At 36.3% G+C, this 24,317-nt stretch overlaps 1 protein-coding gene across 3 annotated transcripts in view; it reads left to right on the top strand.

Moving 5' to 3' along the window:
- LOC133621863 (B-cell receptor CD22-like) overlaps positions 1 to 24,317 on the top strand; it is a 35,843-nt gene that overhangs the window by 10,859 nt on the left and 667 nt on the right. For 2 of the 3 annotated variants that reach the window (XM_061984272.2, XM_061984271.1), the window contains exons 3-10: positions 7,079 to 7,300; positions 7,382 to 7,708; positions 9,891 to 10,115; positions 14,160 to 14,444; positions 14,509 to 14,769; positions 19,152 to 19,427; positions 19,495 to 19,591; positions 21,676 to 21,709. In XM_061984272.2, coding sequence (XP_061840256.1) covers positions 7,079 to 7,300; positions 7,382 to 7,708; positions 9,891 to 10,115; positions 14,160 to 14,444; positions 14,509 to 14,769; positions 19,152 to 19,427; positions 19,495 to 19,591; positions 21,676 to 21,709 — 1,727 coding nt within the window. The remainder of the gene's footprint in view (positions 1 to 7,078; positions 7,301 to 7,381; positions 7,709 to 9,890; positions 10,116 to 14,159; positions 14,445 to 14,508; positions 14,770 to 19,151; positions 19,428 to 19,494; positions 19,592 to 21,675; positions 21,710 to 24,317) is intronic. The other variant, XM_061984273.1, reaches the window with a different exon arrangement.

Genomic DNA, 24,317 nt, shown 5'->3' with positions numbered 1-24,317 from the left:
AAAAACTTAAAAAATAAAAAAAAAATTAAAAAAAAATGTTTTAAGTTAAAAATGATTTTCAAGGCAAACAAATGATTTTCAAGGTAAAAAAAAATTTTCAAGGTAAAATTATTTTTTCAAGGTAAAAAATGATTTTCAAGGTAAAAAAAATTTTTTAAGGTAAAAATTTTTTTTCAAGGTTAAAAAGGATTTTCAAGGTAAACAAATGATTTTCAAGGTAAAAGTGGTTTTCAAGCTAAACAAATGATTTTCAAGGTAAAAAAAAATTTTCAAGGTAAATTTTTTTTTTCAAGGTTAAAAATGATTTTCAAGGTAAAAAATGATTTTCAAGGTAAAAAAAATTTTCAAGGTAAAATTTTTTTTTCAAGGTAAAAAATGATTTTCACATTTTTTTAATTTTTAAAAATGTTTTTAAATGTTTTTATTTTTTTTTATTTTTTTAAACAATTTTAACAATTAACATTTTTTTTAGGGTTAGCGTTAGGGTTAGGGTTAGGGTTAAGATTAGGGTTACGGTTAGGGTTGGGGTTAGGGTTAGGGTAAATTTTTTTTAAAAGTTAAAAAAAAGTTAAAAAAGTTAAAAAAAGTTAAAAAAGTTAAATTTTTTAAAAAATATTTAAAAATATTTAAAAATATTTAAAAATATTTAAAAATATTTAAAAATATTTAAAAATATTAGAAATTATTAAAAAAAATTAAGAAATATTTAAAAATATTTTAAAAAAATTGTTTAAAAAATGTTTAAAAATTTTAAAACGTTTAAAAAATGTTACAAAAATGTTACAAAAATTAAAAAAAATTAAAAAATTAAAAAAATTAAAAAAATTAAAAAAAAATGTTTTAAGTTAAAACATGATTTTCAAGGTAAAAATGATTTTCAAGGTAAAAAAAAATTTTCAAGGTAAAATTTTTTTTCAAGGCAAAACATTTTTTTCAAGGTAAAATGATTTTCAAGGTAAAAAAAATTCTTCAATGTAAAATTTTTTTTTCAAAGTTAAAAATGACTTTCAAATTTTTTTAATGTTTTTAAATGTTTTAATTTTTTTTTATTTTATTTAATTTTTTTTAATTTGTAAAAAAATAAAATACATTTTTTAGAACTATTTAAAACAATTTTAAATGTTTAAATTTTTTTAAACAATTTTAACAATTAACATTTTTTTTAGGGTTAGCGTTAGGGTTAGGGTTAGGGTTAAGATTAGGGTTAGGGTTAGGGTTGGGGTTAGGGTTAGGGTAAATTTTTTTTTAAAGTTAAAAAAAAGTTAAAAAAGTTAATAAAAGTTAAAAAAGTTAAATTTTTTAAAAAATATTCAAAAATATTTGAAAATATTTAAAAATATTTAAAAATATTTGAAAATATTAAAAAAAATTAAAAAAAATTAAAAAATGTTAAAGAATTTAAAAAATTTAAAATATTTAAATTGTTTAAAAAATGTTTAAAATGTTTAAAAAATGTTTAGAATGTTTAAAAAATGTTACAAAAATTAAAAAAACTTAAAAAAACTTAAAAAATTAAACAAATTAAAAAAATTAAAAAAAATTAAAAAAAATTAAAAAAATTAAAAAAATTAAAAAAATTAAAAAAATTAAAAAAATTAAAAAAATTAAAAAAAAATGTTTTAAGTTAAAACATGATTTTCAAGGTAAAAATGATTTTCAAGGTAAAAAAAATGTTTCAAGGTAAATTTTTTTTTTCAAGGTAAAACATTTTTTTCAAGGTAAAATGATTTTCAAGGTAAAAAAAATTTTTCAAGGTAAAATTTTTTTTTCAAGGTTAAAAATGATTTTCAAGGTAAACAAATGATTTTCAAGGTAAAAAAATATTTTCAAGGTAAAAAAATATTTTCAAGGTAAATGAATTTTTTCAAGGTTAAAAATGATTTTCAAGGTAAACAAATGATTTTCAAGGTAAAAAAAAAAGTTCAAGGTAAAAAAAAATTTTCAAGGTTAAAAATGATTTTCAAGGTAAACAAATGATTTTCAAGGTAAACATTTTTTTTCAAGGTAAAAAATGATTTTCCAATTTTTTTAAAATGTTTTTAAATTTTTTTATTTAAAAAAAATAATTTATTTGTACATTTTTTTAAAACTTTTTTTTAATTTTTTTAATTTTTTTTAAAACAATTTAAAACAATTTTAAATGTTTTTAATTTTTTCAAACAATTTTAACAATTAACATTTTTTTTAGGGTTAGGGTTAGGGTTAGGGTTAAGATTAGGGTTAGGGTTAGGGTGAAGGTAAATTTTTTTTTAAAAGTAAAAAAAAGTCAAAAAAAAAGTCCAAAAAAAGTCAAAAAAAAGTTTTAAAAAAGTTTAAAAAAAGTTTTAAAAAAAAGTTAAATTTTTTTAAAAAAATATTTAAAAATATTTAAAAATATTTGAAAATATCTAAAAATATTTAAAAATATTTGAAAAAAATTAAAAAAATTAAAAAATGTTAAAAAATTTAAAAAATTTAAAAAATTTAAAAAATTATAAATTGTTTAAAAAATGTTTAAAAATTTTAAAACGTTTAAAAAATGTTACAAAAATAAAAAAAAACTTTAAAAAAATTAAAAAAAAAGTTTTAAAAAAGTTTTAAAAAAGTTTAAAAAAAAAGTTAAATTTTTTTAAAAAAATATTTAAAAATATTTAAAAATATTTGAAAATATCTAAAAATATTTAAAAATATTTGAAAAAAATTAAAAAAATTAAAAAATGTTAAAAAATTTAAAAAATTTAAAAAATTTAAAAAATTATAAATTGTTTAAAAAATGTTTAAAAATTTTAAAACGTTTAAAAAATGTTACAAAAATAAAAAAAAACTTTAAAAAAATTAAAAAACTTTTCAAGTTTTTTTCAAGTTTTTTTTTTATTTTTGTAACATTTTTTAAACGTTTTAAAATTTTTAAACATTTATTAAACAATTTATAATTTTTTAAATTTTTTAAATTTTTTAAATTTTTTAAATTTTTTAAATTTTTTAACATTTTTTAATTTTTTTAATTTTTTTCAAATATTTTTAAATATTTTTAGGTTAAAAATGATTTTTTAATTTTTTTAAAGTTTTTTTTTATTTTTGTAACATTTTTTAAACGTTTTAAAATTTTTAAACATTTTTTAAACAATTTATAATTTTTTAAATTTTTTAAATTTTTTAAATTTTTTAACATTTTTTAATTTTTTTAATTTTTTTCAAATATTTTTAAATATTTTTAGGTTAAAAATGATTTTCAAGGTAAACAAATGATTTTCAAGGTAAAAAAATATTTTCAAGGTAAAAAAATATTTTCAAGGTAAATGAATTTTTTCAAGGTTAAAAATGATTTTCAAGGTAAACAAATGATTTTCAAGGTAAAAAAAAATGTTCAAGGTAAAAAATTTTTTTCAAGGTTAAAAATGATTTTCAAGGTAAACAAATGATTTTCAAGGTAAACATTTTTTTTCAAGGTAAAAAATGATTTTCCAATTTTTTTAATTTTTTAAAAATGTTTTTAAATTTTTTAATTTAAAAAAAAATAATTTATTTGTAAATTTTTTTAAAACTTTTTTTAATTTTTTTTAATTTTTTTAAAACAATTTAAAACAATTTTAAATGTTTTTAATTTTTTCAAACATCCATCCATCCATTTTCTACCGCTTATTCCCTTTGGGGTCGCGGGGGGTGCTGGAGCCTATCTCAGCTACAATCGGGCGGAAGGCGGGGTACACCCTGGACAAGTCGCCACCTCATCGCAGTTTTTTCAAACAATTTTAACAATTAACATTTTTTTTAGGGTTAGGGTTAGGGTTAGGGTTAAGATTAGGGTTAGGGTTAGGGTGAAGGTAAACATTTTTTTAAAAAGTTAAAAAAAGTTAAAAAAAAAAGTTAAAAAAAGTTAAAAAAAAAGTTTTAAAAAAGTTTAAAAAAAAGTTAATTTAAAAAATTTTTTTTTTTTAAATATTTAAAAATATTTACAAATATTTAAAAATATTTGAAAATATCTAAAAATATCTAAAAATATTTAAAAATATTTAAAAATATTTAAAAATATTTAAAAATATTTAAAAATATTTAAAAATATTTAAAAAAAAATTTTAAAATTAAAATTTTTTAAAAATGTTTAAAAATAAAAAAAATAAAAGAAAATGTTTTAAGTTAAAACATGATTTTCAAGGTAAAAAATGATTTTCAAGGCAAAAAAAATTTTCAAGGTAAAATTTTTTTTTCAAGGTAAACATTTTTTTTCAAGGTAAAATGATTTTCAAGGTAAAAAAAATTTTTCAAGGTAAATTTTTTTTTTCAAGGTTAAAAATGATTATCAAGGTAAACAAATGATTTTCAAGGTAAAAGATTTTTTTCAAGGTAAATGTTTTTTTCAAGGTTAAAAATGATTTTCAAGGTAAACAAATGATTTTCAAGGTAAAAAAAAATTTTCAAGGTAATTTTTTTTTTCAAGGTTAAAAATGATTTTCAAGGTAAACAAATGATTTTCAAGGTAAAAAAAAATTTTCAAGGTAAATTTTTTTTTTCAAGGTAAAATTTTTTTTTCAAGGTAAAAAATTATTTTCAAATTTTTTTAATTTTTTAAAAAGGTTTTAAAATTTTTATTTTTTATGTTTTATTTTATTTGTAAAACTTTTTATTTTTTATTTTTTAAAACAATTTAAAACAATTTTAAATTGTTTTAATTTTTTTAAAACAATTTTAACAATTAACTTTTTTTTTAGGGTTAGGGTTAGGGTTAGTAAAAAAAAATTTCAAGGTTAAAAATGATTTTCAAGGTAAACAAATGATTTTCAAGGTAAAAAAAAAAAAAACTCTCAAAATACCATCATTAATCAATCAACCCACATCATCAAATAAAACACATCTCTATGTGGTACTGTCAAGATTAAATGAATTATTAAAACATATCAAACGTGAACATACAAAAAGCCAAAAGCAGTGAAGTTGTCACGTTGTGTAAATGGTAAATAAAAGCAAATTACAATGATTTGCAAATCCTTTTCAACTTATATTCAATTGAATAGACTGCAAAGACAAGATATTTCATGTTCACACTGAGAAACTTCATTTTTTTTTTGTGAAAATTATCATTAACTTAGAATTGAATGGCAGCAACACATTGCAAAAAGTTGTCACAAGGGCATTTTTACCACTGTGTTACATGGCCTTTCCTTTTAACAACACTCAGTAAATGTTTGGGAACTGAGGAGACGCATTTTTGAAGCTTCTCATGTGGAATTCTTTCTCATTCTTGCTTGATGTACAGCTTAAGTTGTTCAACGGTCTCCGTTGTGCTATTTTAGGCTTCATAATGCGCCACACATTTTCAATGGGAGACAGGTCTGGACTACAGGCAGGCCAGTCTAGTACCCGCACTCTTTTACTACGAAGTCACGCTGTTGTAACACGTGGCTTGGCATTGTCTTGCTGAAATAAGCAGGGGCGTCCATGACAACGTTGCTTGGATGGCAACATATGTTGCTCCAAAACCTGTATGTACCTTTCAGCATTAATGGTGCCTTCACAGATGTGTAAGTTACCCATGTCTTGGGCACTAATACACCCCCATACCAACACACATGCTGGCTTTTCAACTTTGTGCCTAGAACAATCCGGATGGTTCTTCTCCTCTTTGTTCCAGACGACACAACGTCCACAGTTTCCAAAAATAGTTTGAAATGTGGACTCGTCAGACCACAGAACACTTTTCCACTTTGTGTCAGTCCATCTTAGACGAGCTCGGGCCCAGTGAAGCCGGCGCCGTCTCTGGGTGTTGTTGATGAATGGCTTTCGCTTTGCATAGTAGAGTTTTAACTTGCACTTACAGATGTAGCGACCAACTGTAGTTACTGACAGTGGTTTTCTGAAGTGTTCCTGAGCCCATGTGGTGATATCCTTTACACACTGATGTCACTTTTTGATGCAGTACCGCCTGAGGGATCGAAGGTCCATAATATCATGGCTTACGTGCAGTGATTTCTCCAGATTCTCCGAACTTTTTGATGATATTACAGACCGTAGATGGTGAAATCCCTAAATTCCTTGCAATAGCTGGTTGAGAAATGTTGTTCTTAGACAATTTGCTCACGCATTTGTTGACAAAGTGGTGACCCTCGCCCCGTCCTTTTTAGTGAATGACTGAGCATTTCACGGAAGCTGCTTTTATACCCAATCATGGCACCCACCTGTTCCCAAGTAGCCTGTTCACCTGTGGGATGTTCCAAATAAGTGTTTGATGAGCATTCCTCAACTTTCTCAGTCTTTTTTGCCACTTGTGCCAGCTTTTTTGAAACATGTTGCAGGCATCAAATTCCAAATGAGCTACTATTTGCAAAAAATAACAACAAACGTGAAGTATCTTGTCTTTGCAGTCTATTCAATTGAATATAAGTTGACAAGGATTTGCAAATCATTGTATTCTGTTTTTATTTACCATTTACACAATGTGTACCTGGTTGTCCAAATCAGGCATAATAATGTGTTAATTCCACGACTGTATATATCGGTTGATATCGGTATCGGTAATTAAAGAGTTGGACAATATCGGAATATCGGATATCGGCAAAAAGCTATTATGGGACATCCCTAAACACCAGTCTTTACCATGAATTGATTAACGTGGACATAAACCAGTTGAAAAACTTATTGGGGTGCTACCATTTAGTGGTCAATTGTACGGAATATTCACTGTACTGTGCAATCTACTAATAAATGTCTCAATCAATCAATCAAAAACACTTTTGTATATTTAGGAAAAGTACATTCAAAGGAAATGAACTTTTGTCAATTTCTGATCGTGATTTAAGCCTTGCTGGCGCCGACTGTGAGTAGGCGGGGCCCAGCCGCAGTGACATCAATGGAGGACATCTTGGTTTTTGGGGCGTCCTCACATTCCGGAAGTGACCATTCGCTATCCTCCAATCGGCACACTGCACTGTCTCTAGCTCCGCCCCTTTGGCTCCCCTACTAATGTACTTGGCACCGCGACAAGTTATTTTGGTACTCTTCACAACTTATGAGGACAAAAACTGATCCAAACTGTACTGCCTTTGGTGGAAGTGGACATGAGGACTTTTGTTTTGAAATGATTGAAGTTTTCCTTTCATTCCAGATCTGAAAGTACAAGTGACAGAGTCCAGGTTTAGAAATATGTATGATCTGAAGTGTGTCAGCAGCACTTGCAGTCCTTGGTCTCCTTCTTCATACGTCTGGTATAAGAATGGAGAGGAAATCCCAAATGAAAAGTCCCAATTGTACAAAAGAGGGTATGACTACATAAACAGTTACTCCTGTGCTGTAAGAGGACACGAGCAAGATGTGTCTCCTCCAGAGTGTGAGTGGACTCTTCAGTCTTCTGCTGCACGTCACATGTAACTTTGTGCTGACTCAGCTCAATGCTTCTTCTGTCTTTCAGGTATGTACTGGTCATGTAACAAGGTGGTTTACTACAAGAGACACATCTGTGCCATCCAAGGATCATCAGTGGACATTAGCTGTGAATACACGAGCTATGTAAATACCCAGACACAATTCTGGTTCCGTACAGATTCTAGTGACCCGGGGAACCCCTCCATCATTGAAGACCCTCGGTATGAATTACCTTCAGAGACTTCTGGAAAAAGCACACTGAGAATAAACGATGTGAGGCAGAGTGATTCTGCTGAGTACCGCTTCAAATTCACCTTTTCTTACAATTTTGAATGGAGGAGTATTTCACCTGGAAGCACCTTGACAGTAACAGGTATGAACACACCTGACCAAACATGCCCAATAACACAACTATATTACAAAAGCCAAAAGAAGTGAAGTTGTCACGTTGTGTAAATGGTAAATAAAAAGCAAATTACAATGATTTGCAAATCCCTTTTCAACTTATATTCAATTGAATAGACTGCAAAGACAAGATATTTCATGTTCACACTGAGAAAAATGTTTTTTTGTTGGTGCAAATAATCATGAACTTAGAATTTAATGGCAAAAAAGTTGTTACAGGGGCATTTTTTTACCACTGTGTTACATGGCCTTTCCTTTTAACAACACTCAGTAAACGTTTGGGAACTGAGGAGACACATTTTTGAAGCTTCTCAGGTGGAATTCTTTCCCATTCTTGCTTGATGTACGGCTTATGTTGTTCGACCTACTCAGTGGCCTAGTGGTTAGGGTGTCCGCCCTGAGATGGGTAGGTTGTGAGTTCAAACCCCGGCCGAGTCATACCAAAGACTATAAAAATGAGACCCATTACCTCCCTGCTTTGGCACTCAGCATCAAGGGTTGGAATTGGGGGTTAAATCACCAAAAATGATTCCTGGGCGCGGCACCGCTGCCGCCCACTGCTCCCCTCACCTCCCAGGGGGTGAATCAGGGGATGGGTCAAATGCAGAGGACAAATTTCACCACACTTAGTGTGTGTGTGACAATCATTGGTACTTTAACTTTAACAACAGTCTCCGTTGTGGTATTTTAGGCTTCATAATGCACCACACTTTTTCAATGAGAGACAGGTCTGGACTACAGGCAGGCCAGTCTAGTTTTACTACAAAGCCAGGTTGATGTAACACGTGGCTTGGCATTGTCTTGCTGAAATAAGCAGGGGCGTCCATGGTAACGTTGCTTGGATGGCAACATATGTTGCTCCAAAACCTGTATGTACCTTTCAGCATTAATGGTGCCTTCACAGATGTGTAAGTTACCCATGCCTTGGGCACTAATACACCCCCATACCATCACACATGCTGGCTTTTACACTTTGCGCCTAGAACAATCCGGATTGTTCTTTTCCTCTTTGTTCCAGAGGACACAATATCTACAGTTTCCCCCCAAAAATGTAAATGTGGACTCGTCAAACCACAGAATACTTTTCCACTTTGCATCAGTCCATCCTAGATGAGCTCGGGCCCAGCGAAGCCGGCAGCGTCTCTGGGTGTTGTTGATAAATGGTTTTCGCTTTGCACAGTAGAGTTTTAATTTGCACTTACAGATGTAGCGACCAACTGTAGTTACTGACAGTGGTTTTCTGAAGTGTGATTCTGAGCCCATGTGGTGATATCCTTTACACACTGATGTCGCTTTTTGATGCAGTACCGCCTGAGGGATCGAAGGTCCGTAATATCATGGCTTACGTGCAGTGATTTCTCCAGATCCTCTGAACCCTTTGATGATATTACAGACCGTAGATGGTGAAATCCCTAAATTCCTTGCAATAGCTGTTTGAGAGATGTTGTTCTTAAACAATTTGCTCAGGCATTTGTTGACAAAGTGGTGACCCTCGCCCCGTCCTTGTTTGTGAATGACTGAGCATTTCATGGAAGCTGCTTTTAAACCCAATCATGGCACCCACCTGTTCCCAATTTGCCCGTTCACCTGTGGGATGTTCCAAATAAGTGTTTGACGAGCATTCCTCAACTTTCTCAGTCTTTTTTGCCACTTGTGCCAGCTTTTTTGAATCATGTTGCAGACATCAAATTTCAAATGAGCTATTTGCAAAAAAATAACAAAGTTTACCAGTTCCAACGTTAAGTATCTTGTCTTTGCAGTCTATTCTATTGAATATAAGTTGAAAGGGATTTGCAAATCATTGTATTCTGTTTTTATTTACCATTTACACAACGTAACAACTTCACTGCTTTTGTACAATGAATACATTAGATTAGACAATAACATATCTATATTATGTACAATGCTGTATATTACTTTATCTACGAATTTTCTGCCAAGTCACTAATCTTTTCTAGTGTTTTAACGCGGGTCAGGTGTAATTTTATTTAGAAATAAGTCAGCAGCCAATCAAAAGCAAGCTGTGGGCTGCAAACTGGACTTTGGACAGTGGTGTTCCAGATGAAGCAGTCATGTGTGTATGTTGTGTGACTTGTATCTAAAATGAATATTAATATGACATGTTTCATGTTTGCTCCTCTGGCCTCCAGCTGTGCAGGTGCAGGTGATGTCAGTCAGAGTTGAAGATTCTCACCTTGTTGCACAAATGTTGTGTCACACAAGCTGCTTTCCAGAAGCTCCTTTGTCTTTTGTGTGGCATCACAATGGAGCGTATATAAACCAAGGAACCATAATAGAAGTCACCTTGTCACCTGGAGACTACATCACCTGTGCTACACAACAAGTTAATGATGTCACCACCTCTCCTGTTCTGTGTGAGTGCTTCTTTCTTCTGGAAAAACATGGTGCGCTACAAAGCACTTCAGTAGGAAAACAACACAAATCTTTCTTGTTTCTCTTCCAACTACAAAGTAGTAAACAACACAAACAACACATTAGTTATTATTCCTGCTTACGTCGCACTTGTTGCTATGTAGACTTCAAAGGGCACTGTGACGGACAGGGAGAGTCGGCAGAAAAACAGCACTTTAAATATTATGAGACTTGAACCTTTCATTGGATCACTACTCTGTATTGTCTATAAAACACTTATTGTAAAGAAACATTCATACCTAACTAAACATTCTTTGCATATTTGTTACATTTATTGTTGATTATTTAGCTAGTTAGTCAGATAGTTCTTTAGTTAGTCCGTTTTGCCTTATAATTTTTCATCAAACCTCGTGGAAGGATGTCACATGATCCACAGAAGAAATACATACATTGTTTTCTTTCAATTTTATTTTTATTTTTATTTTTGGTTACAATGCCTACACATAGGGGGGGAAACCAAAAACAACAAAAAAAACATATATATATATATATATATATATATATATATATACATATATATATATATATATATATATATATATATATTAAACAACTGTAAAAAAAAAAAAAATAAATCCGGAAATAATTAATGATTTTTTAATTAATTACAATAATAATAAATGCCACAAATAAATATTTTCTTTTTTATTTGATTGTATTTTTTAAATTTCTTTAAATATATATTTTAAAATACATATTTGTCTTTATTTGGATTTTTCATTTTAGGGGATTCATTTTTATGTATTTTTTTAACAATATTACTTTAAAAAAATTGCATATATATTCATACATACATATTTATACACAGTATAAATACATACATATACATGTATATATACATATACATGTCAATATATAAGTCTATATATATATATATATATATATATATATATATATATATATATATATATATATATGTATGTGTGTATATATATATATATATATATATATATATATATATATATATATATATATATATATATGTATGTGTGTATATATATATATATATATATATATATATATATATATATATATATATATATATATATATATATATATATATACACATACAGTCGTGCTCATAAGTTTACATACCCTGGGAGAATTTATGATTTCTTGGCCATTCTTCAGAGAATATGAACTTTCTTCCACTCATGCTTAATGGTTGTGTGAAGCTATTTATTGGCAAACAACTGTGTTTACTCTTTTTAAATCAAAATGACACAAGAAAGTACCCAAATGACCCTGATCAAAAGTTTACATACCCCAGTGACTTTGATCTGATAACATGCACAAAAGTTGACACAAACAGGTTTGAATGGCTAATCAAGGATCCAATCCTCACCTGTGACATGTTTGTTTTGTAATTAATGTGTGTGTATAAAAGGTCAGTGAGTTTCTGGGCTTCTGACAGACCATTGCATCTTTCATCCAGTGCTGCACACATGTTTCTGGATCCTGAGTCATGGGGAAGGCAAAAGAATTGTCAAAGGATCTTGCGAGAAAAGGTAATTGAGCTGCACAAAACAGGAAAGGGGTATAAAAAGATATCCAAGGAATTGAGAATGCCAATCAGCAGTGTTCAAACGCTGATTAAGAACCGGAAAATGAGGGATTCAGGTAGACCAGCAAAGATTTCAGTCACAACTGCCAGGAAAATTGTTTGAGATGCAAATAAAAATCCACAAATAACGTCAGCTAAAATACAGGACTCTCTGAAAAAATTTGGTGTGGCTGTTTCAAGATGCACAATAAGGAGGCACTTGAAGAAAAATGGGCTGCATGGTCGAGTCGCCAGAAGAAAGCAATTTCTGCGCAAATGTCACAAAGTATCCCGCTTACATTACGCCAAACAGCACAGAGACAAGCCTCAAAACTTCTGGAACAAAGTAATTTGGAGTGATGACACCAAAATTGAACTTTTTGGCCACTCGACCATGCAGCCCATTTTTCTTCAAGTGCCTCCTTATTGTGCTTCTTGAAACAGCCACACCACAATTTTTCAGAGAGTCCTGTATTTCAGCTGAAGTTATTTCTGGGTTTGTCTTTGCATCTCGAACAATTTTCCTGGCAGTTGTGACTGAAATCTTTGCTGGTCTACCTGAATCCCTCATTTTCCACTTCTTAATCAGCATTTGAGCACTGCTGATTGGCATTCTCAATTCCTTGGATATCTTTTTATACCCCTTTCCTGTTTTGTGCAGTTCAATTACCTTTTCTCGCAGATCCTTTGACAATTCTTTTGCCTTCCCCATGACTCAGAATCCAGAAACATGTGTGCAGCACTGGATGAAAGATGCAATGGTCTGTCAGAAGCCCAGAAACTCACTGACCTTTTATACACACACACTAATTACAAACAAACAGGTCACAGGTGAGGATTGGAACCTTGATTAGCCATTCAAACCTGCTTGTGTCAACTTTTGTGCATGTTATCAGATCAAAGTCACTGGGGTATGTAAACTTTTGATCAGGGTCATTTGGGTACTTTCTTGTGTCATTTTGATTTAAAAGGAGTAAACACAGTTGTTTGCCAATAAATAGCTTCACACAACCATTAAGCATGAGTGGAAGAAAGGTTTTTGTGTTGTCATTCATATTCTCTGAAGAATGGCCAAGAAATCATAAATTCTCCCAGGGTATGGAAACTTATGAGCACAACTGTGTATATATATATATATATATATATATATATATATATATATATATGTATATGGATATATGCATGTTTGCTATTTTGGCCGTGTGCGGAGTTGTTTCAATGACAAAATACACCTAAATACTAAGTCTAATTATAGTCCTAAACGTACTCCAACTCATAAACTTACAATAAAACATGTTTTTATTCGATTTTACTTGAAAACTGAACTAATGCTGCTTTTTTTACCGCAATATTTATTAATTGAGTTTTTTGACGACACTTGCTTATTGGCTCCCCAGCCTCCCTTGGCCTTCACTTCCCATAGTTTTGTCCTTTCTGGTCTGCGGGGAAAGCGATGCATAGGCTACTTGCGGTTTTTGCGCGTGGTGCGGGCCCATGCTGCACCACAGGGCGTGTTTACTTGTCGGAAAACTCTAAAATTGCAAATAGATGTCGGATGCACGGAGCTCCGGCTCTAGGTTGGTAGCAAACTATGGCGCCATGTCGTCAGGTGAGGGCTTCTGACCAATCATTTAGGAGATGGTCTGAAACCCTGTTGTCCATACTCTCTTTACACACCACTCTGACTGTGATGTACTGCATACTTGCCAACCTTGAGACCTCAGTGTTCATTTATTTACACATATACACACATAACACTCCTCTACTCATTGTTGTATTTGAAAGTGCAATGCTTTGCAGCTAGTAGCACAGCCTTTGAAGTAAGCATCTGTGAAATTTAATTTGCAGGAACGGAGTGAGTTTAGGGTTTAATTGTCCACCCTCGTTCTATTCTCTGTCACTATCTTCCTAAACATGTTCAACACCGTCTCTGATGACTTGCAAGCGTACTTCTTCTTCTTACTCGTCGTCACCACGACTGTCTCTTCTTCGCTCTTCTGCTTCGTCTCCTTATTGTTGCGTGCGCAGTTGTGAACTCTCCAAAAGCAGTAGATGTTATAACGTGACTGGGCCGGCACGCTCTCTATATGGAGAAAAAGCGGACGTGACGACAGGCTGTCCTCACTCAGGTCCGCATGGACCTGGAGGGGGCGTGCCTTGTTGTCTGGCTGGAAATCGGGAGAAATTCGGGAGAATGGTTGTCCCGGGAGAGGCACTGAAATTCGGGAGTCTCCCGGAATATTCGGGATAGTATGATGTACTGTCAAGTGTAATGTGCACTGGTGCCACCTACAGGGCGAAAGTGGAAGACGTCGGGAGCAGTAAAAGGTGTTGAGGAGTGTTTGGCCTTGGTGGAGGTCTGCTGCTGCTTTATTGACTCATGTTCTTGTCTGTGCTGAAAAGAAGAACGTGTTTGTTCAATACTTCTTGGTTCTTCCTCCAGATGTTCTGAAAAGACCCTCAGTGTCTCTAAATGATACTGGTGACATATTGGAGGGTCGTCCACTGACACTGACCTGCTACATCGAGAACTTCGACTACTCCTCAGCAACAGTTGATTACTGCTGGTACAAGAAGAAGAATGTGTCTTCAGATGATGAAGTCCTCAGTAATGATCGACAACTGGTCCTCCCGTCCATCAAGTCTTCAGACTCAGCAGAGTATTGGTGTACTGTGGAGAACCAGCTGGGGAAGAAGACATCAGAACCCGTCTTCATTGATGTCCAATGTGAGTACATCTATGTCCTTAAGACGTGTGGTGACACTGATGAGGACAATGTCCTGTTCCTCAGATCCTCCCAGGTCGTTGTCTTTGTCCGTCAGTCCGTCTCGTGTCATCGTTGAGGGACAGTCAGTGAATCTGACCTGCAGCAGCAAAGCTAACCCGGCCGCCAGCTACACCTGGTACAAGGACCGCCAAACTCTACCCCAAACACTCCAAGAACATTACAGTTTCACCTCCATCCATCCTGAAGATGCCGGAACATTCCACTGCATGTCTGAGAATAAACATGGACGTGTAACCTCTTCATCAGTCTTCATAGACGTCCAATGTAAGTACCAAGGTCTGACATGGACGTACAGTACTCAACCGACATCGACTCAATCCAACATGGAGGTCTAGTTTAGGTAACAAAGTCCAACATTGGCAGCCTCAGTCCAACATGGATTCCCATTTCAGATAACCAAATCCAACATGGATGTCCTTAGTCCATAAAAGAGGTCAAGTTTAGGTATTTAAGTCCAACTTGGAGGTTCTCTGTCCAACATGTAGGTTCAGTTTAGGTACCTTAGTCCAACATGCATGTCCTTAGTCCAACGTGGACATTCTAAGTCCAACACGGACGTCCTCAGTCCAACAAGAGCGCCCTTAGTCCAACATGGGCATCCTAAGTCCTACATGGAAGTTATAAGTCCAAAATGGACGTCCTCAGTCCAACAAGAGCACCCTTAGTCCATCATGGGCGTGCTGAATCCTACATGGACATCATAAGTCCAACATAGCCGTCCTTTGTCCATCATGCGCATCCTAAGTCCTACATGGATGTCCCTCGTCGGACATGGACGACCTTTGTCCAACAAGGTCGTCTTTAGTCCAACATGGATGTCCTCAGTCCAACATAGAGGTCCAGTTTAAGAACCCAAGTTAAACATGGACGTCCTCAGTCCAACATGGAGGTCCTCTGTCCAACATGGAGGTCCACTTTAGGTATCTTAGTCCAACACGGAAGTCTTAAGTCCAACAAGGATATCCTAGGTCCAACATGGACATCCTAGGTCCAACATTGAAGTCCTGAGTCCAACATTGACGTCCTCAGTCCAACATGGACGCCCTAAGTCCAACATGGATGTCCTCAGGCCTACATAGTGGTCCAGTTTAAGAACCCAAATTAAACATGGATGTCTTCAGTCCTACATAGTGGTCCAGTTTAAGAACCCAAGTTAAACATGGATATCCTCAGTCCTACATAGTGGTCCAGTTTAAGAACCCAAGTTAAACATGGACGTCCTGAGTCCAACATGGAGGTTCTCTGTCCAAAATGGAGGTTCACTTTAGGTATCTTAGTTCAACACGGAAGTCCTAAGTCCAACAAGGAAATCCTAGGTCCAACATGGACATCCTAGGTCCAACATTGACGTCCTCAGTCCAATATTGACGTCCTCAGTCCAACATGGGCGCCCTAAGTCCAACATGGATGTCCTCAGTCCTACATAGTGGTCCAGTTTAAGAACCCAAGTTAAATATGGATGTCTTCAGTCCAACATGGAGGTGCTCTGTCCAACATGAAAGTCCGCTTTAGGTATCTTAGTCCAACATGGACGTCCCTAGTCCGACATGGACTACCTTTGTCCAACATGGACATCCTTAGTCCAATATGGACGTTCTAAGTTCAATATGGACGTCCTTAGACCTACATGGACGTCCTTAGTCCTACATGGACGTTCTAAATCCTACATGGACGTTCTAAATCCTACATGGACGTCCGTAGTCTAACATGGACTTCCTATGTCCAACATGGATGTTTTAAGTCCATCATGGACCTCCTGAGTCCATCATGGACCTCTTAAGTCCAACATAGATTTTGGAGGTCCATGTTGGATTTAGGAGGTCCATGTTGGATTTAGGAGGTCCATGTTGGAATTAGGAGGTCCATGTTGGAATGAGGAGGTCCATGTTGGACTTAAGAGGTACATGTTGGACTTAGAACGTCTATGTTGGACTTAGGAAGTCTATGTTGTAATTAGGAGGTCCATGTTGGACTTAGAATGTCTAAGTCCAACATGGACCTTCTAAGTCCAACATAGGACATCCATGTTGTACTTAAAATGTCTATGTTGGACTTAGGAGGTCCATGTTGGACTTAGGTATATATGTCCATGTTGGATTTAGGAGGTCCATGTTGGACTTAGGAGGTCCATGTTGGATTTAGGAGGTCCATGTTGGATTTAGGAGGTCCATGTTGGACTTAGGAGGTCCATGTTGGACTTAGGAGGTCCATGTTGGACTTAGGAAGTCCATGTTGGACTTAGGAAGTCTATGTTGGACTTAAAATGATCAAGTCCAACATGGACCTCCTAAGTCCAACATAGGACATCCATGTTGGATTTAGAACGTCTATGTTGGACATAGGAGGTCCATGTTGGATTTAGGAGGTCCATGTTGTAATTAGGAGGTCCATGTTGGACTTAGAACGTCTATGTTGGACTTAGGAAGTCTATGTTGGACTTAGGAGGTCCATGTTGGACTTAGGAGGTCCATGTTGGACTTAGGAGGTCCATGTTGTAATTAGGAGGTCCATGTTGGACTTAGGAGGTCCATGTTGTAATTAGGAGGTCCATGTTGGACTTAGAATGTCTATGTTGGACTTAGGAAGTCTATGTTGGACTAAGGAGGTCCATGTTGAATTTAGGAGGTTCATGTTGGACTTAGAACGTCTATGTTGGACTTAGGAAGTCTATGTTGGACTTAAGAGGTTCATGTTGGACTTAGAACGTCTATGTTGGATTTAGGAAGTCTATGTTGTAATTAGGAGGTCCATGTTGGACTTAAAATGTCTATGTTGGACTTAGGAGGTCCATGTTGGAATTAGGAGGTCCATGTTGGACATAGGAGGTCCATGTTAGATTTAGGAGGTTCATGTTGGATTTAGGAGGTCCATGTTGGATTTAGGAGGTCCATGTTGGAATTAGGAGGTCCATGTTGGATTTAGGAGGTCCATGTTGGACATAGGAGGTTCATGTTGGACTTAGGAAGTCTATGTTGTAATTAGAAGGTCCATGTTGGACTTAGAATGTCTAAGTCCAAAATGGACCTCCTAAGTCCAACATAGGACATCCATGTTGGACTTAGAAAGTCTATGTTGGACGTAGGAGGTCCATGTTGGACTTAGGAGGTCCATGTTGGACTTAGGAGGTCCATGTTGGACTTAGAACGTCCATGTTGGACTTAGGAAGTCCATGTTGGACTTAGGAGGTCCATGTTGGACTTAGGATGTCCATGTTGGACTTAAGAGGTTCATGTTGGACTTAGAACGTCTATGTTGGATTTATGAAGTCTATGTTGTAATTAGGAGGTCCTTGTTGGACTTAGAATGTCTCAGTCCAACATGGACCTTCTAAGTCTAACATAGGACATCCATGTTGGACTTAAAATGTCTATGTTGGACTTAGGATGTCCATGTTGGACATAGGAGGTCCATGCTGGATTTAGGAGGTCCATGTTGGATTTAGGAGGTCCATGTTGGACATAGGAGGTCCATGTTGGACTTAGGAAGTCTATGTTGTAATTAGGAGGTCCATGTTGGACTTAGAATGTCTAAGTCCAACATGGACCTCCTACGTCCAACATAGACTTTCTAAGTCCAACATGGATGTCCTATGTTGGACTTAGAAAGTCTATGTTGGACGTAGGAGGTCCATGTTGGACTTAGGAGGTCCATGTTGGACTTAGGAGGTCCATGTTGTAATTAGGAGGTCCATGTTGGACTTAGAACGTCCATGTTGGACTTAGGAAGTCCATGTTGGACTTAGGAGGTCCATGTTGGACTTAGGATGTCCATGTTGGACTTAAGAGGTTCATGTTGGACTTAGAACGTCTATGTTGGATTTATGAAGTCTATGTTGTAATTAGGAGGTCCTTGTTGGACTTAGAATGTCTCAGTCCAACATGGACCTTCTAAGTCTAACATAGGACATCCATGTTGGACTTAAAATGTCTATGTTGGACTTAGGATGTCCATGTTGGACATAGGAGGTCCATGCTGGATTTAGGAGGTCCATGTTGGATTTAGGAGGTCCATGTTGGACATAGGAGGTCCATGTTGGACTTAGGAAGTCTATGTTGTAATTAGGAGGTCCATGTTGGACTTAGAATGTCTAAGTCCAACATGGACCTCCTAAGTCCAACATAGGACATCCATGTTGGATTTAGAACGTCTATGTTGGACATAGGAGGTCCATGTTGGAATTATGAGGTCCATGTTGGACTTAGGAGGTCCATGTTGGACTTAGGAGGTCCATGTGGACTTAGGAGGTCCATGTTGTAATTAGGAGGTCCATGTTGGACTTAGAACGTCTATGTTGGACTTAGGAAGTCTATGTTGGACTTAGGAGGTCCATGTTGGACTTAGGAGGTCCATGTTGGTCTTAGAATGTCTAAGTCCATCATGGACCTCCTAAGTCCATCATGTACGCATGATGGAAGTACCAGAGTGTCAGGTTAAGGTCCAAGTCCAAAATGAAGTGCAGCAAGAAGGTGTGAGAAGACCATCAGTACTTCCTGCTGACCTTCTCCTAGTCTCCTGAGGATGTCTTCAGAACATGACAGTCCATGGGTGCTTTGGTTGAGGTGTCCAGGAGGCAGCGGCTGGGAAAAGGTGTGCACTTGTAGAGCAGGTTTGAGGGCCTTAAGGGTGTGATGCGTGTTCCTCACCAGATGCTCCGAGGCTTCCAGTTATCTCAGCGGCACCCTCCAGTGAAGCCAGCCAGGGCTCTTCGGTCTGGTTGACTTGTAGCAGCGACGCCAACCCGCAGGCTAAGTACAGTTGGTGGAAGAGGAGTGAAGAGCAGATTGGTGTTAAAGATCTGCATAGAGCATCTGCCACCTTCAACCTCACTGACCTTGGACTTGAGGCCAGCGGGGACTACGTGTGTGTGGCCACCAGCAGCAGAGGCAGCAGCAACTCCTCAGTGAGGCTCCAAGTGAAGGCCTGTAAGTGCTCACTTCCTGGATGCTTTGATTGTTGCCATGGTAACTGTGATGCTGGCCTTCCTCTCAGGTTCCTGGAGTGTCACCATGGCAACCACTGTGGGCTCAGTGGCTGGTCTTGTTCTTGTTCTGGTGGTCCTGGTTCTCACCGCCTTCCTGGTGTGGAGGTGAAGTCTTTAGTCTCCTGATTTTGTCCACAATGTTGTTCATACTTCATGTTGTTTCTCCTCCTCCTCCTCCTCTTTTTTCCTCCTCCTCCTCCTCCTCCTCATCCTCCTCCTCATCCTTCTTCTCCTCCTCCTCCTCTTCTTCTGTTTCTCCTTCTCCTTCTTCTCCTTCTTCTCCTTCTTCTCCTCCTCCTCCTCCTTCTTCTTCTCCTCCTCCTCCTTCTTCTTCTCCTTCTCCTTTTTCTTCTCCTCCTCCTCCTCCTCCTTCTTCTCCTTTTTCTTTTCCTTCTTCTCTTCCTCCTCCTCCATCTGTTTCTTCTTCTCCTCCTTCTTCTTCTTCTCCATCTTCTGTTTTTTCTCCTCCTCCTCCTTCTTCTCCTTCTCCTTTTTCTTCTCCTTCTTCTACTTCTTCTCCTCCTCCTCCTCCTTCTCTATATCTTCGTCTTCTCCTCTTCCTCCTCCATCTTCTTCTTTTTCTCCTCATATGATTCTCCTACTTCTTTTCCTCCTCCTCCTCCTCCTCTTCTTCTGTTTCTCCTTCTCCTTCATCTTCTTCTCCTTCTTCATCTCTTTCTTCTTCTCCATCTTCTTTTTTCTCCTCCTCCTTCTTCTTCTTCTCCTACTTCTTCTTCTCCTTCTTCGTTTCTTCCTCCTCCTTCTCCTCCTCCTCCTTCTCATACTTCTTCTCTATCTTCTTTTTCTCCTCCTTCTCTTCCTCCTCCTCCATCTCATTCTTCTTTTTCTCCTCATACAATTTATTCTTCTCCTCCTTCTTCTTTTCCTCCTCCTCCTCCTTCTTAATCATTTTTTCTTATTTTCCATCTTCCTTTGCTTCATCTTCTCATTCTCTTTCTTCTTCTTCATCTTCTTCTTTTTCTCCTTCTCCTTCTTCTCCTCCTCCTCCTACTTCTTCTTCTTCTTCTTGTCTTCCTCATCCTCCTTCTTCTTCTCCTCCCCTTCTCTTCCTTCTTCTACTAATCTTCTTAATCTTTTTCTCTTCTTCTCATTCTTCCTTTGCTTCATCTTCTTCTCCTTCTTCTCCTTCTTCTTCTCCTCCCCTTCTCTTCCTTCTTCTACTAATCTTCTTAATCTTTTTCTCTTCTTCTCATTCTTCCTTTGCTTCATCTTCTTCTCCTTCTTCTCCTTCTTCTTCTCCTTCTTTTCTTCTCCTCACTCTCCTCTTATTTTTCTTCTTGTTCTTTTCCTCCTTATATCTCCTCTCCTTCTCAATCTTCTTAATCTTTTTATTTTCTTCTCATTCTTCTTTTGCTCCATCTTCTTATCCTTCTGCTTCTTCTTCTTCTTCACTTTGTCCTTCCTTTTGTCCTTCTTTCTCCTCCTTGTCATTCTTCTTTTCTCCTTCTTCTTCTTCTCCATCCTTTTCTTCTTATTATTATCCTCCTCCTCCTCCTGCTTCTTCTTCTCCTCTTCCTTCTACTTCTCCATCTCTTTCTTCTCCTTCTCCTCCTCTTTCTTCTTCTTCTCTTTCTCATCCTCCTTCTTCTTCTCCTCCCCTCCTCTTCCTTCTTCTCCTAATCTTCTTAATCTTTTTCTCTTCTTCTCATTCTTCCTTTGCTCCATCTTCTTCTCCATCTTTTCCTTTTTCTCCTTCTTCTTTTCTTCTCCTCACTCTCCTCTTATTTTTCTTCTTATTCTTTTCCTCCTTATATCTCCTCTCCTTCTTAATCTTCTTAATCTTTTTATTTTCTTCTCATTCTTCTTTTGCTTCATCTTCTTATCCTTCTTCTTCTTCTTCTTCTTCTCCACTTTGTGCTTCTTCTTCTCCTTCTTTCTCCTCCTTGTCCTTCTTATTTTCTCCTTCTGCTTCATCCTTTTCTTCTTCTTCTTCTCCTCTTCCTTCTACTTCTCCATCTCTTTCTTCTCCTTCTCCTCCTCTATCTTCATTCTTCATCTTCTTCTTCTCCTCCTCCTCCTCCTCCTCCCACTCCTTCTTCTCCTCCTCCTCCTCCTTCTTCTTTTTCTTCTTATTCTTCTCCTCTTCCTTCTCCATCTCTTTCTTCTCCTTCTCCTCCTCCTCCTCCCCTTTCTTCTTCTTCTCCTCCTCCTCCTCCTCCTCTCTCCAGGAAAAAGAGGTCATCCAAGGAGTCCAGAGCAAAGGTGACAAAGTCCCACCAACACAGATGTTTAATATGTGATGATGTCACCATGAGAGCTCAGTTCAAACAGATGTTCTAAATGATAAAAATATATAAATATATACATATTACAGTATAATAAATGTACTGTAAATACTCTTATGTTTGAAAAGTATGGTACATGTATTAGTTTTTTCATTTAAAATAAGTAATTTTATTATTTAGATGAAATCAATTTTAGAATGTACAATTATTTCATTGAAATTATTTTTGATAATGAATTCCAGTTCCAATGTATGAATCCAATCAGACTATTCTGTACTCCTATTTTAGGGTCATTCATTCAAAAGAGGTCATTTTACTATTTTTTTTTTCAGGCTTTTGTAATTTTGTAATTTAAAACGAATGATTTCAATAAATTGTTGCTTATTTTAATTGTGTTATGAAAGTAAAAGTTTTTTTTAACTGAAATGCTTTTTTAAATAATGTATTACTTTTTAATTGTATTTATTAAATTAAAAATAGTCTCACCTTTTATGCATTTTAGGATTTGTATTTCAAAATGTTAATTGTAATATAATATTTAGTTTGTATCGCACCAATTAAGAATTATTTAATGAAAATTGTATTAGACAATACTCAAATGTTTGTATTTATTCATTTAAAAGAACAGTACTTACATTTTAAAAATATAGATTTGTGAAGAGTTCAGACGCAAAAACATGTATCCATTTTCCATTTTCCATCAACAAAATGTTTTTTTGAAAAAACGATCAAAGCGTTGTCAGTTAATGATGTCATAAGAGACGATATTTGAACGTGTTTGGTCTCAGTGAGAGTTGGCACAAAACAAATGAATTTCTCCTCCTAACTGTACGAGTTCACATGTAGCTCGTCCTTTAAAAGGGTGGAGGGCTTTCCCCGATTTCTGACACTAACCTTAACCCTAACCCTTGTAATAAATATAATTAATTTAAGGTTGTCATTATGAGGTCTGTAGTTCCACTACCACTCTATCTGGAAGTCATCTTTCACCCTCCTGGGCCTTATTCGGACTTTATCAATGACTTATCTGAGTTTGTTGCTGATCTCGTGACTCATTCAGATGATATACTTATCATGAACGAATAGTCGAACCTCAGATTCAGGAGGAACATTGTGGTTTTCGTCCTGATTCGTGGAACTGTGGACCAGCTCTATACTCTCGGCAGGGTCCTTGAGGGTGCATGGGAGTTTGCCCAACCAGTCTACATCGGACTGTCTGATTGTAGCGGTCCGATCCCTGTACGATCAGTGTCAGAGCTTGGTCCACATTGCAGTAAGTCGGACCCGTTTCCAGTGAGGGTTGGACTCCGCCAAGGCTGCCCTTTGTCACCGATTCTGTTCATAACTTTTATGGACAGAATTTCTAGGCGCAGTCAAGGCGTTGAGGGGATCCGGTTTGGTGGCTGCAGGATTAGGTCTCTGCGTTTTGCAGATGATCTGAGCAGGATCTTCAGCTCTCACTGTACCGGTTCGCAGTCGAGCGTGAAGCGACTGGGATGAGAATCGGAATCCATGGTTCTCGTTTGGAAAAGGCTGGAGTGCCATTTTTGCGTTGGGGAGGAGACTCTGCCCAAAGTGGAGGAGTTCAAGTACCTCGGAGTCTTGTTCACGAGTGAAGGAAGAGTGGATCGTGAGATCGACAGGCGGATCGATGCGGCGCCTTCAGTAATTTGGACGCTGTATTGATCCGTTGTGGTGAAGAAGGAGCTGAGCCAGAAGGCAAAGCTCTTAATTTACCGGTCGATCTACGTTCCCATCCTCACCTATGGTCATGAGCTTTGGGTTATGACCGAAAGGACAAGATCACGGGTACAAGCGGCCGATATGAGTTTCCTCGGCCGGGTGGCGGGGCTCTCCCTTAGAGATAGGGTGAGAAGCTCTGTCATCCAGGGGGAACTCAAAGTAAATCCGCTGCTCCTCCACATGGAGAGGAGCCAGATGAGGTGGTTCAAGTATCTGGTCAGGATGCCACCCGAAACGTTTCGGGCACGTCCGACCGGTAGGAGGCCACGGGGAAGACCCAGGACACGTTGGGAAGACTATGTCTCCCGGCTGGCCTGGAATCACCTCGGGATCCCCCGGGAGGAGCTGGACGAAGTGGCTGGGGAGAGGAAAGTCTGGGCTTCCCTAATTAGGGATAAGCTGAAGATGGATGGATGGATGGGGCGATTTTAATATTAACATGAATATCCTGTTAGGTCCTTTGAGTGTGGCGCTCCAGATTATAATCGATAGTTGTGATCTTACACAATTATAACATGAACTCCTATCTTTCTGAGAGCATGCACTGTGTATCGCGTAGCGATGTGACCTCAGAGTATGTTGAGGTGACGTGTGGAGTCCAACAAAGATTTGTTCTTGGTCTTGTAGTCTTTACTACCTATATGCTGCTGCTAGGCAACATCACACGCAAATACGGTGTTAGCTTTCACTGTCCACTGTCACCACGCTTCGGGCCACTCTTGCTTGCACACCCATAGACATCTTTGCGTAGCTGACTGGATAGGCCTGGACTATCTTTTGGTTTCCTGGTGGACTGGACTCCCACTTGATCTATTAATTTAAAGAACACCAGTTTAATCAAT

The sequence above is a fragment of the Nerophis lumbriciformis genome, linkage group LG25, assembly GCF_033978685.3.
Source record: "Nerophis lumbriciformis linkage group LG25, RoL_Nlum_v2.1, whole genome shotgun sequence".
Taxonomy (NCBI): domain Eukaryota; kingdom Metazoa; phylum Chordata; class Actinopteri; order Syngnathiformes; family Syngnathidae; genus Nerophis; species Nerophis lumbriciformis.
The sequence above is the reverse complement of the archived record's forward strand: the minus strand, read 5'-3'. Positions and strand labels throughout refer to the sequence as shown.